Source organism: Microtus ochrogaster, chromosome 15 (assembly GCF_000317375.1).
Source record: "Microtus ochrogaster isolate Prairie Vole_2 chromosome 15, MicOch1.0, whole genome shotgun sequence".
Lineage (NCBI taxonomy): Eukaryota > Metazoa > Chordata > Mammalia > Rodentia > Cricetidae > Microtus > Microtus ochrogaster.
Window position 1 is genome coordinate 15,072,647 of NC_022017.1, and position 11,654 is coordinate 15,084,300.

Sequence of the window (11,654 nt, forward strand, 5' to 3'; positions counted from 1 at the left end):
TGCCTGCCTCTGCCTCCCAAGTGCTGGGATTAAAGGCGTGCGCCACCACTGCTCCTACCAGATTTTGATAGGCCATATCAGGCATGGGACTGCTCAAGAGCTGTGCACTAGACAACTAGGCCAAGGTCAGAGGTAGCGTGGGGCCAGGAAATGAAGGGATACCCCTACAACAGCCTGGGCTCTTGGGCCTATAGATCCCTCGAAGGGGCCTCTACCTTGTGACCCTTTTGCACAAGGAACCTAGAAGGGAGAACAAGCCAGTGAGTGACTTTGGAACCAGCACGCCAATTCCCGGTCCTATGACCTCATGCTAACCCTCACCCATCCAGGGTCATCCAACAAGATTGTAATGGACACGACTCCGAGGCCCTTTGCAGAAAGGACAGGTACTAGGACAGGCCATCAGCTGAGTCACGCACTGGAGTCTGGTCGGAAGAGGCTCAGAGGGGCTGTTGCCTCCTGTCATTTTGCTGTACGGTCCGCCCCAGATGCCTTCACTGGGTATGTACAGCGTGGGCCTGCCAGGAGTTCCTCCCGTGGGACTCGGGGAGCTGTGTCACATGCAGAAGGTCTTCATAGGATCTACGGGAAGGGTTTTAGTAGCCAACTTCAGATTAGGAACTGGCAGATGAGACAAAGCGAAAGTGTTTTCTCACATGTGGGACTTCCTGGAGTTTGCAACAATCAGCTGCTCACAGGAGAGTGGGCTGCCTGCACCACGCAGGGGCTCTCTTCCTGCAGTTTCTGGGGCTCTACGTCAGCTCCTCACCGCACCCCACTGGCAGATTCTCCTAGCCGTGTAGCTTCAGCACCCTGCTTGGGTACAGCCCTTTATCACGCCAGCCAGGAGAGGTGAGGATAGCAGGGAGTGGGTGCAGTGCGGGGCTCCTGGATTAGGCCGAACGCATCTGTTGTTGGGGTCCTGCTTCCCAGAGCAGCACCTGGGGCTGCAAGAGTCTAGCAAGAGAATCTGCAGCAGGAGGAAGTGAGCAGCCAGGGCTTCCCTGCAGCTTCTGCAGCAGCTGAACCTCCTAGTAGCCTTCTCATTTCCAGCCGGGACGGCTCTGGGTCACCACAGACCAAAGCTTCCTGAGCGACTAGGCAACCACAGGCCCCCAGCAGGGCCTCTTCTAGAGCAGAGCTAAGGGGCTAGGACGGGTTGGAGATGGGGACAAGACTTTAGGGCAGTCCTTGGGCCCCCAACTCCTGGACCTTCCCTGCCTCCCTCAATCTCACAGGGGTGACAAGAACGGCTACTCCAGGAAAAGTTCATTTTATTCATAAATACTCCCACTCACCCATACTGACCCTACTTTTGACCACAGATGGTTGGGCAGAGGTGAGGTGCTCACAGGAGACCCCAGCACTGATAAATGAAGCATGGAACTCTGGGAGCTCCATGGCCCTCCAGGGGGACATGTCCTCTGGCTTTGCTTTTCGTTGCCATTGCCCCATAGGAGGCCCGAGAGCAAAAGGAGACCTCCAGAGGGACTGGGAGCTGAGTGGAACTCCTTCAGCTCTGTGACCACAGGGCCATTCCAAAAGAAAAGAGCCAAACCACACACCGAGTGCAAACAGCTAGGGCATGGGCAACACCCCCAGTCACTGGGTTCCCACAGAGGCGGCCTGGGCTGGTCCCAGCTCCAGCATGGCCTCCAAGTTATGGCTGGGCCTTTCCATAAGGCATAAAAGACAGGTGGGAAAGACCCCACCTCAGGCTGGGGTCAGGGCTGGGCCTAATGGCCATGCTTCTTCCCTCACTCCCGAGAGTCCTTCTAGGGCACAGAGGCCCTCCCTGTCCCAGGCTCCCACTGGTGATGGGGGTCCCTGCAGCTATGGCAAGCCCAGGCCCAGCCTCCTGTCAGGTTGGGCTCAGCAGGAGAAGAGGCCTAGGGAGAAGGAAGAGTCACTGGGGGCCACAGGAAGGAGAGAAGCACCAGGCTGAACAGGAATAGGTCCTGCTGCCTCTCCTCTCTCCAGGCCCCCTGTCCTAGAGGCTCCCCCAGGTTTCTGGTGGGGGGAACTGATCCACATCGCCCATCTCATTGTAGGTCTGGTCGCCCATGGTGAAGATGAGCTTGTAGCGAAGGCGAACCTTCTCCTGGGCATAAATGGCAGAAGTACAGGGGTTAGAACAGGAAAAAGAGGTCAGTACCACCCTGGGGCACTGCCCTGTCATGGCTGGGCCCTCACCTTCTGGGGGTTAGCAAGGAGCAGGACCTGGGTGATGGCTGAGGGGTGGACGATGGGGTTAAATGCTGGCAGCTCTGTGCCGGAAGGTGGCTGCAGCCTCACCTTCATGATCTGGGGGCAGGAAGTGTACAGCTGGTCAGGCTGCAGCTGCTGAGAAACCAGCTCCCCTGCCAGGGATCTCCCCTCTGGCTTCCCACCGCCCTTCCCCCAGCTCCCCAGTGAGGGAGATTCTGTCCCCCACCATGCTCAGCCATCTGGCTGCCCACCAAGTCTCAGGTCACCCTGCCTGCCTGGTCTGCCCTGTCACCTTAGGGACAGCTGACTGGAAAACAATGTTGCGGATGGGTTGGGGGGCGGTGCTCAGCATGGAGACCACCACCACCAGCACATCAGAGCGCCCTGGCAGGGGGTCCCGAGCAAAGTGGAAGAGGACGCGGAAGCCATGCTGGTCATAAACGGTCACTGGCAAGATGCTGCCTGTTGGGAGAAAGGTTGGAAGGTGATGAATGGGTGGAGCCTATCTGCCCCCACCCAGGGTTTGGCCTCCACTGGAGGTGAAGGTGCACTGGGATCAGACAATGGAGGCAGGATGCCCACCCTGGAGCCAAGTCAAGTCACAGCAAGGTTCCCTCCCAGGCTGGGGTCAAGAGCGCCTGTCACAGTCTGGGTCATACATTCTTTGGGCCCCAGGTCAGTTCTACTGGTAAGGAGGATAGAGAAGGTGTGATGCCCTTGGTCACAGCTTCTGAGAATGTCAAGGCAGCCTGGCTAGTTGTCAACTGAGGCCAAGTGTCAGCCAGTGCTACCACCTGCTCCTGGGTGAGAAATGCCTGGGGCTTAGGCCTGGATGTTCCTTTGAGGTTCCGTTTTATAATCTTTTTTTTTTTTGGTTTTTCGAGACAGGGTTTCTCTGTGGTTTTGGAGCCTGTCCTGGAACTAGCTCTTGTAGACCAGGCTGGTCTCGAACTCACAGAGATCCACCTGCCTCTGCCTCCCGAGTGCTGGGATTAAAGGCGTGCGCCACCACCGCCCGGCCCCGTTTTATAATCTTATAGGAACCTTCTAGTTCTGGCCCCTGCCTTCTCTAGGAAGGAAGGGTCAGGGTTCAACTCTAAGGAGTCCCCTCCTCTGTGACCCAGAGATTAGAAAGTAGCCTTGCATCACTCTAGGAAGGGGAGGCCTAGTACAGGGCTGCACGGAGTCAGCAGTGGCAAGCCCTGGGCACAAGAGCTGACCTAGCCCGGCCCTCCCACCCCACCTATCCCCACTCACTGGGTTTGATGGACTCCAGGGGCACAGTGATGTTGGCTAAAGAGAGCTCGGTGGGTGCTGGCTGTGGTGGAGGCCCAGGGGGCTCCGGGGATGTGTTGTGGAGAAGGCTGGTGGTTCCTAGACTGGGCGAGCTGCAGTTGCTCTTACTCTGCAGGTCACGGAGGGTGAGCCGGGGGGCTGGCTGCTGCTTCTCCCTTGATGGGAACAGTGCATTAGAGAGTGACTTTCTGGTGCTCTTGGTAGGGGCCCTGGGGACTGAGCCGCAGCTCTGTGGCTGCAGGTCAGTGTCTCTCGCCTTGGGCGTCCTCACCTGCAGTGAGAGCACCTTTGCCACCCCATCCTCTCATGCTGACTGACCCCCCTTTTATCTTTCTCTAGGGGGCATGTTGGCAGGCACAGTGCCCCATTCTCATCATCTCTGTGGCATGAAACCCTTGTCACAGTGGGTGATCCAACATGCTGGGATCCCAGGAACTAGGGTGATGGAGGATTTCCTGCTGGCTTGTGCAGAAAGGGAGAGCACTGGCAATAGCAGCCCTCACCACCGCACTTGCTGGGCCTCTGGGGGCAGTGCCTGTTGCAGGAGGGTTTTCCCCAAGAGGTCCAGGTCGTCCAAGCCGCTGCTCGTTGGTGGGGGTGCCTGTGCCGGAGGTCGGCAGTCCATGCTGGGGGCCTGGGCTGGAGGAGGGACTGAGGGCTCCACGCCATCTGATGACTGGGGGAGGAGACAGGGTAAGACCCTCTCAAGTGTCTCATTTACCACATGGGCCCTGATGCCCTCCCCTCCCTGCAGGTGACAGTTGAGAAAGCTGCAGCAGACCACTGGGCCTGGCTGGAGCTCCACCCTGTGTGACCCGGAGTCACCTTTAAGGGAAGAAGAGCCTCCAGCTTAATCTTTAAGGCTGGGCTCTGGTCTTGTCAGGGACCAGAGACTGAGGCCTAGGCACCTCTACTGGAGGTTAGAAGAGACTGCTAGGCTCTTCCCTAGGGTGGAACTTCCCTGCCCCAGGGAGCCTTGCCTGGTACCCACCTGGCTGTTTGTCACCCCTCAGGCTACTGGCTCCAGCCCTCTACCCCTGGGTCTCTCATAGGCTGAGCCAGCTTCAGCATTCTTACCTGGAAGCTGTTCCATCCCACACTATCTGAGCTGGGGCCTGAAGGTGGAGTGGGGTCACCTAGGCCTGCGGAGAAAGCAAGACAGGGGGTTGGACCGGCTAGCTAAAGACTAACAATGTCTGATCCCTCCCTTTCTTAGAGGCTCAGGAGTAAAACCCACGCTTTCAGAGGGAACTAGTGGCAGAGCAAAAATAGAAACCATTGTCCCAACAGCCATCTTGCAGCCCACACTTGCTTCCTCTCTTCCTGGCAAGGCCTCACAGAAGCCAGCTTATGGGCAGAAGTTGGAACTTTAACCTCTGTCCCTCAGCAGCTAGGAGCGGGAGCTGAGGTAGTGAGGAGGGCAAGAGTCTCTGAGCTCACAGGTCCAGGAGACCATCTATGGACAAGTGCTATCCTGGGAGAGCCCGTGTCCACTACTACCCTGGGAGAGCCCGTGTCCAATGCTACCCTGGGAGAGCCCATGTCCACGTGGGCAATGGCACGGCAGATCAGGTAGACTCTGAAGTCTCTGGCATAGGTCAACAAGGCCAATTAACTGGTGCTGGAGGCCCTGGGGACTATCCCTCGACTGGCAGGAAAGCCAGCATGAGCCCTGTCTACCCTGAACACCTCAGCCATGCTTGCCCTGTATTTGACTTAGAAAAGATTAGAAGTGCTGTTTTTAGCAAACCGTCTCCAGCAACTGGCAGGTCTTCCCTGTGGCATTCCTGTAAGACCACAGAGAAGGGTTTGTGGTGGCAGAGGCAGACAGATCTCTGAGTTGGAGGCCAGCCTGGTCTACACAGAAACTGTGTCTCAAAAGTGGAGCTTACTGTCCTTCCTGTCTGGAGAACCTGCTGATCTTTCCCCAGGACAGCTCCACTCAGAAATCACCCTCCTCTGCCAGGCAGCCAGAGCTGGCCAGCCTTGCCTTCTGCCAGGCTGACCTTGTTCTTAGTCTCCGTGAGCCTAGGCTTTACCCCGTACAGGGAAGGCACATTGATTGCCCCATGGCCTCCACCAGCTTCCCAGTGGAGAGCAGAGCTGGCGCCCACAGGCTGCTCCTGCACCGCCCTCTTCCCCTGTACTGCCCTCTTCCTTACCCAGAGACATGAGTTCATCATCAAGCAGGGACACTGAGGCACTGGGCTGCTCTGGACTGCTCTGGTTGCCAGGGTGGGTGGGCGTGGTTGGGTATGTGGTGCCCGAGGGAGGGAGGTCCAGGCCTGAGAGGTCCAGCAGGGCTGAGGTACTCCCTGAGTGGAAAGGAGAACCGGGCAAGTCCTGGGGGCCACTCAGCACAGCAGGAGTGGGGACAGTGGGGACAGCTGTCTTCATTCTCTACTCCTTACACAGGCCTCCTGGGCCCTTGTGGCCACTCCAGCCCCGTTCAAATGGCCTGCCAAGCCCTTTCTTTAACAGATGGCACTTGTGTTTAGAATGCAATCAGCTAGGCTGAAGGTCAGGGATGTGCCCCAAATGTGGCATCAGCATGAATGCAGTGATACCAACTGAGGCACACACAGCCTTAGATCGCTGCTGCTCTCATACCCAAAGGCTCCTCTCGTGCTTGACTGCCTCTGGAAGGTCTTCCCACCCTCCAAGGGCCACTCACCACTAGCATCTCCTGTGCCCCACCCTCATATACCACGCTGCCATTTTCCGAGTGGTCTGCATGTCTATGTCTAAAGCTCTTTCCTTTTCTACAATCAGGCCTAGGGTATGATTCAGCCCCACACAGCTGGCACCAGATATATCAAAGAAACCCTTCCTTCTGCTCCATGACAACTTTGGGCTTCCTTCCCCAACAGCTTTAGGCTTGCCACAGAATGCCTCAGCTCCCGTCTTGGGACCTTCACGGTCTTAAGGGGCCAGAGTCACACTGAAGGTCATGCCACCCTGCACTCTGGGCCCCCGCAGCACTCCTCCTCTCTGCTCACCAGGAATGGAGCTGGCTGTGGCATCGCCATTGACCTCCTCTCCCCTGACCAGCTGCTTGTACAGGTTGATCACCTGGGTGAGATTGTCGTTAGCCTGCAGGATCTCAGCTGGAATAGGAATGGAGGGGAGCGGTCAGGCTGGGGAAGTGGTGGGGCCTCTGGAGAAGCAAGAGGAGCCTCCCACACCCACCCCAAAGAGTATGTGAGGGGGAAGAGCCATGCAATCCACTGCATCTATGGGGTCCAGAGAGCGGAGCTGGTGTTGAGACTTGTAGGTGGAAATGTACCCAGAATGTGCAGGGGACAGTCAGGCAGGGAGGAGAGTGAGACAGCAAGGTAACAGAGGGCCTGAGAGGCCGAGGGGGGATGAGCTGCCACACTGGTGCTCTGAGACCTGAGCTAGCCATTTTGTTTGTTGAACCCCAGTTGGGAAATGGAGAGAGCTCCCCCTCCTGGGCAGGAGATGAGATGCCTGCTCAGGACCTTGTTTATGGAGTCCGCAAGAGCAGCGTCTGCTGTCTGAGGCCTTTTCAAGTCAGTGCTGGAGAAAGGGGGCCCCCTTGTGGTGGCTCTTTCCAACTGCGGGTGTCTAGCAGGGCCTGAAGTGGGAGGAGGTGAAGGGACAGGGCTGGACCTGCTCTCAGTAACCTGGGGACTCACCTAAGGCCTCATCATTGTCTTCTGTGTCACTGGCCAATCGGAAGAGTGTGGGCCGCATGCGCTCACAGCGCTGATACAGTTCCTAGGGGAACAGGGTGAGTGGATGAGGGCACTCAGGGGGCTCAGGAGCAGGTTGGGAGGGGGCTGGAGCAAGCCCACCTTCATGAGGTCCTCACTGCTGCTGGATGCGGCACCCTGGCTGTGGCTCATCACCATCTCGGTCAGCAGCTTCACGTTGTTGTTGACCTCCTCGATGGCATTCACCCGCTTTGAGATCTTCTCCATCCGCTTCTGGTCCTGTGGAGCAGCAAATGGTCAGAGGCTGTTTCAGGCCTGCCACTGGCCCTGGAGATGGGACAGGAGCACGGGAGGAGAGCTGGATGGGCAGGATTTCAGCTCTGTGTGGCCAAGTCCTGCTAAGACCTGTCCAAGAAGCCGTCTACCACTATTGTGCCACTTCCTACTCTTCTGCCAGAGTCTCCAATCCAGGGGTGGCCCTAGATCACCTCAACAGTTTCCAGACTCATGCCCGTGGTCCTGGGCTGTTCGTGCCCTCCCTATGTCTGTCTCTTGAAGAACACGTTCCCACATTTGACAGTGAAAGCAAAGGGTCCTGGTCAGCACTCACAACCTAGAAACAAGTACGGTGTCCTTCCTTGTGTCTGTAGGTGCCTGGCAAGTGTGGAGGACATACAGCCTTTAAAGGCAGCTGTAGGAGGCCACCTCACTCTCTCCAGCCCATCTATGTCTCTCCGCTGCAGGGGGTGAGTACATTCAGGGTGGTCTCACATGGGCTGCCCCTTTATCACAACCTGAACATAAGCCATCTAAGCCTGTGACACCCTCTCCTGCTTCAGGGGACCAAAGAGTAGTCCCTGACAGTCAATCTGGGGCCCAGGCTTAGCCTGACTAACTTGCATGACTAGATCTTGCCTCTGAGGAAGAGTGAACTACCAATTTCTGTGAGGAACACACTTTTAAAACACCTGGAAAATTTCTATGCTGCTATCATTAGTGATCTGGGAGACCTGAGGTAGAAGTCTGCATTTTCTTTTTTGTTTTTGTTTTTTGAGACGGATTTTTCTGTCTAACAGCCCTAGAACTCACTCTGTAGACCAGGCTGGCCCCAAACTCACAGAGATCTGCCTGCCTCTGCCTCCTGAGTGCTGGGATTAAAGGCCTGTGCTACTATGCCTGGCTTGAAGTCTACATTTTCATAGAAAAAAATCACCCCATGATCTAGATACACAGGGCTGCAGGTGAGTAGGTACATGATGGGCTGTCTCTGCCTCAGAGGTATCTGCCTTGAGCCTTTATTTCTCAGCTGTCAATCCTTAGCCTAGAGAGCTGTTATATTTGGTCTCTTCTGTTTGTGCTACTAAGTGCTAATCTGAAATCTTTAGTTTGGTTTGTGACAAAGTTTCATTCTGTAGATCAGGCTGGCCTGGAATTCAAGTCAAGGATATCTTCTTGTCTTGACCTTCCCAGTCAAGAGGTCACACTAGAGGTGTGAGTCACCTTGACCATCCTGAATACTTTCTGTTTTGAGAGTCTCGTCTCTCTCTATGTAGCCCTGACTGTCTTGGAACTATATAGACCTTGAACTCACATAAATCCACCTGCCTCTGCCCCCCAAGTGCTAGGATTAAAGGTGTGCACCAGCACACCCAGTCTTGAACATCTTTTTGGATGATCTGGCCTTATTAAGTTTCAGTGTACACTTCCAAAATATATAATTTACACATTAATCATATTAACATCTGTGTTTTGCTCTGTGTATGCACATCTATATACATACATACATATTTACATATATATTTAATAAATACTTTATGATTCAATTTGTCTGGGGGTATATGCTGAGGATGGACACCAGGACCTCATCCAAGTCAGAAAGAAGTTCAACTACTAAGCTATAGGCCCAATATGTCTCCAAAGTACTTCTTCAAATGTGTGCGTTTACTTACTTATGAGTATATGTGGGAGTACATGTGCCCTAGTGTGCACGTGGAAGTAAGGACAACTTGTGGGAGTTGCTTCTTTCTTTGCACCATGTGTATCCTCAGGTATCCAGCTCAGGTTGATGGCAGATACCTATATCTACTGTGCCATCTTGCTGGCTCTCAAATTACTTTTTCTTTTCTTTTTCTTTTTTCCTGAGACAGGGTCTTGCTACATGGCCCAGATTAGCCTCAACCTCATGGTCCTCCTGCCTCAGCCTCAGGAGTTCCAGGACTATATACAGGTGTATGCCACCAATTCTTGGCCTCATTACTAACAAATACTAGCCCCCAGGAGCTCATGCATAGCAGGTTCACTCAGACTACTGGGCAGTTCTTCCCACTAAACATCAGCCTCTTAGCACCTAATGGTTCTTTGCTGTGGCAACTGTCCTGCTGGGCCACTATGGGGTCTCATATGTACACACACACAGCTCCTCCTGCTTGGTGGCCTAGCTCCACACCCATCCCTTCTTCCCTGGTACCCCAGGCCAGTCATCACCTCCTGCACCATCTCCTTAATAAGCTTGTTGGCAGCCCGGAGGTCCTCAGGGTGTGAGCTCTTCAGCAGGCGAGCCAGCATCTGCAGAGACAAACAAGTGACTGAGGGCAGTACTGGGCCAGAATCTACAACTCCAACCCGACCCTTCAGTGACTGTATGTGGGACCTGGGCAAGATACTAAAGCTCTGGGTAAAATGGTGAAAAGTGATTGACATCTGATGGGTGTCCATTCAGATAAGCGAGATACTGCACACACTCCCTATAGAGCACTGAAGGATGTCCTCAGCACACGGCCCTCCCTAGAGCACTGTGGCTTTGGAAACCTCCAGGCGGACACACCAGAAACCACAGTGGTAGCCTTGGGGGCTGGGTAGGGAAGGGCTGAAATCCTTATTTCAACAGCTCCCCTCCAAACAAATGCTTCTTTAGCTAAAAGCTAGTCAACTGGTATAGAAAGACAGAAAGCATTGCAGCTCCTCAACCAACCCTGGATCATAAACTGTGCTTACTGAATGCAGATGCTTGCATGGGTCAGTGTATTCAGCAGGCACTAAGTGCTGCTTCCTCCCACAGTCACCTCCACGGGGATCACATTTGGCATGAGCCTCTACTCTAGAGGGCAGAAGCCTTGACACACAGGCTGCCACTCTGCCTTACCTTGGACTTCTCCTCATCTTCAAAGATCACATTCTTGGGCCGTGGAGGGGGAACGGGAAAGATGGCATCCTCTGGAAGCTTGGGGTCAGACTTCACAATGCCTGGGGAAGACAGGGTTAGGAAGGCTGTCAGTAGGTGTCAGGACCAGGGGTAGTAGGAGGAGGATATGAGAATAGAGTGGCTAGGTCAAAGCTGTAACAAAGGGAGTCTGAGTCATGGCACCAAATGTAAGTATTACAGCTTGCATGGAAAGGTATCCTGGCAGCCAGGAGCCAAGGAATATCACAAAATCACATGGAACAACAAACCTCACAGAAGAGATTTACTGGGAGGGAAAGAACCAGGTGGGTGGCTGTCTCTGCTCAGGTGAGAAACAGCAGCAAACTGAACAGGAATCAGGACTTATATAGAGTTTCTTGGGAAGCAGGTGAAACTTTGCAGGGTGGAGCTTTCCAGGGTGGAGACTGGTGGGGTTTAGTGTTCAGAGATTAGGCTTTTTACTCTGTAGGGTGAGGACAGGGTCCAGTAGTGAGGGCAGTTAGAGGTCCTTGGGGGAGGGGCCTGGCCGTTTGTGGCTCCAGGGGCTTTCAGAAGGAGGTTAATCTTTCATTGGCTTACCGGCTCTGGACTTTAATAGACAGGACTACCTTTTTTAAACTTTTATTTTATTTTTGGTTTTCTTTTTTTTAATAAAGTTGTTTTTTAAAGATTTATTTATTTATTTATTTATTTATTTATTTATTTATTATGTATACAACATTCCTTCCATGTATGCTTGCATGCCAGAAGAGGGCACCAGATCTCATTCTAGATGGCTGTGAGCCACCACGTGGTTGCTGGGAATTGAACTTAGGACCTCTGGAAGAGCAGTCAGTGCTCTTAACCTCTGAGCCATCTCTCCAGCCCCCCTTATTTTTGGTTTTCTTTTTCAAGACAAGGTTTTTCTGTGTGGCCCTGTAGCCCTTCATGTAACTTTCTCTTTAGACTAGGCTGGCCTTGAACTCAAAGAGGTCCACCTTCCTCTGCCAACTGAGTGCTGGATTAAAGGTGTACACCACCACCACTTGGCAATGGGACTACCTCTGACCTGCACAGTGAACTCCATCAGAGATGGTTTGGGTCCAATATATATTAATATATATGTAATTTATACAAATATAATTTAAATAATAGTTCCTTTTTAGTTTTCAAAGATAGATAGATAGATAGATGGATAGATAGATTGATTGATTGATTGATTGATTGATTGATTTTTGGTTTTTCGAGACAGGGTTTCTCTGTGGTTTTGGAGCCTGTCCTGGAACTAGCTCTTGTAGACCAGGCTGGTCTCG

General features: G+C 53.6%; 1 protein-coding gene across 1 annotated transcript in view; it reads right to left on the reverse strand.

Moving 5' to 3' along the window:
- Positions 1 to 1,257: 1,257 nt before the first annotated feature.
- Positions 1,258 to 11,654, reverse strand: part of Gga1 (golgi associated, gamma adaptin ear containing, ARF binding protein 1) — an 18,100-nt gene continuing 7,703 nt past the window's right edge. The window contains exons 6-17 of the mRNA XM_005354226.2: positions 10,324 to 10,424; positions 9,666 to 9,746; positions 7,323 to 7,460; positions 7,164 to 7,245; positions 6,504 to 6,611; positions 5,667 to 5,819; positions 4,582 to 4,646; positions 4,008 to 4,180; positions 3,466 to 3,659; positions 2,501 to 2,670; positions 2,194 to 2,304; positions 1,258 to 2,101 (exon numbers count right to left, since the gene is read on the reverse strand). Of these exons, the coding sequence (XP_005354283.1) occupies positions 1,991 to 2,101; positions 2,194 to 2,304; positions 2,501 to 2,670; positions 3,466 to 3,659; positions 4,008 to 4,180; positions 4,582 to 4,646; positions 5,667 to 5,819; positions 6,504 to 6,611; positions 7,164 to 7,245; positions 7,323 to 7,460; positions 9,666 to 9,746; positions 10,324 to 10,424 (1,487 nt within the window). The 3' untranslated portion in view covers positions 1,258 to 1,990. The remainder of the gene's footprint in view (positions 2,102 to 2,193; positions 2,305 to 2,500; positions 2,671 to 3,465; positions 3,660 to 4,007; positions 4,181 to 4,581; positions 4,647 to 5,666; positions 5,820 to 6,503; positions 6,612 to 7,163; positions 7,246 to 7,322; positions 7,461 to 9,665; positions 9,747 to 10,323; positions 10,425 to 11,654) is intronic.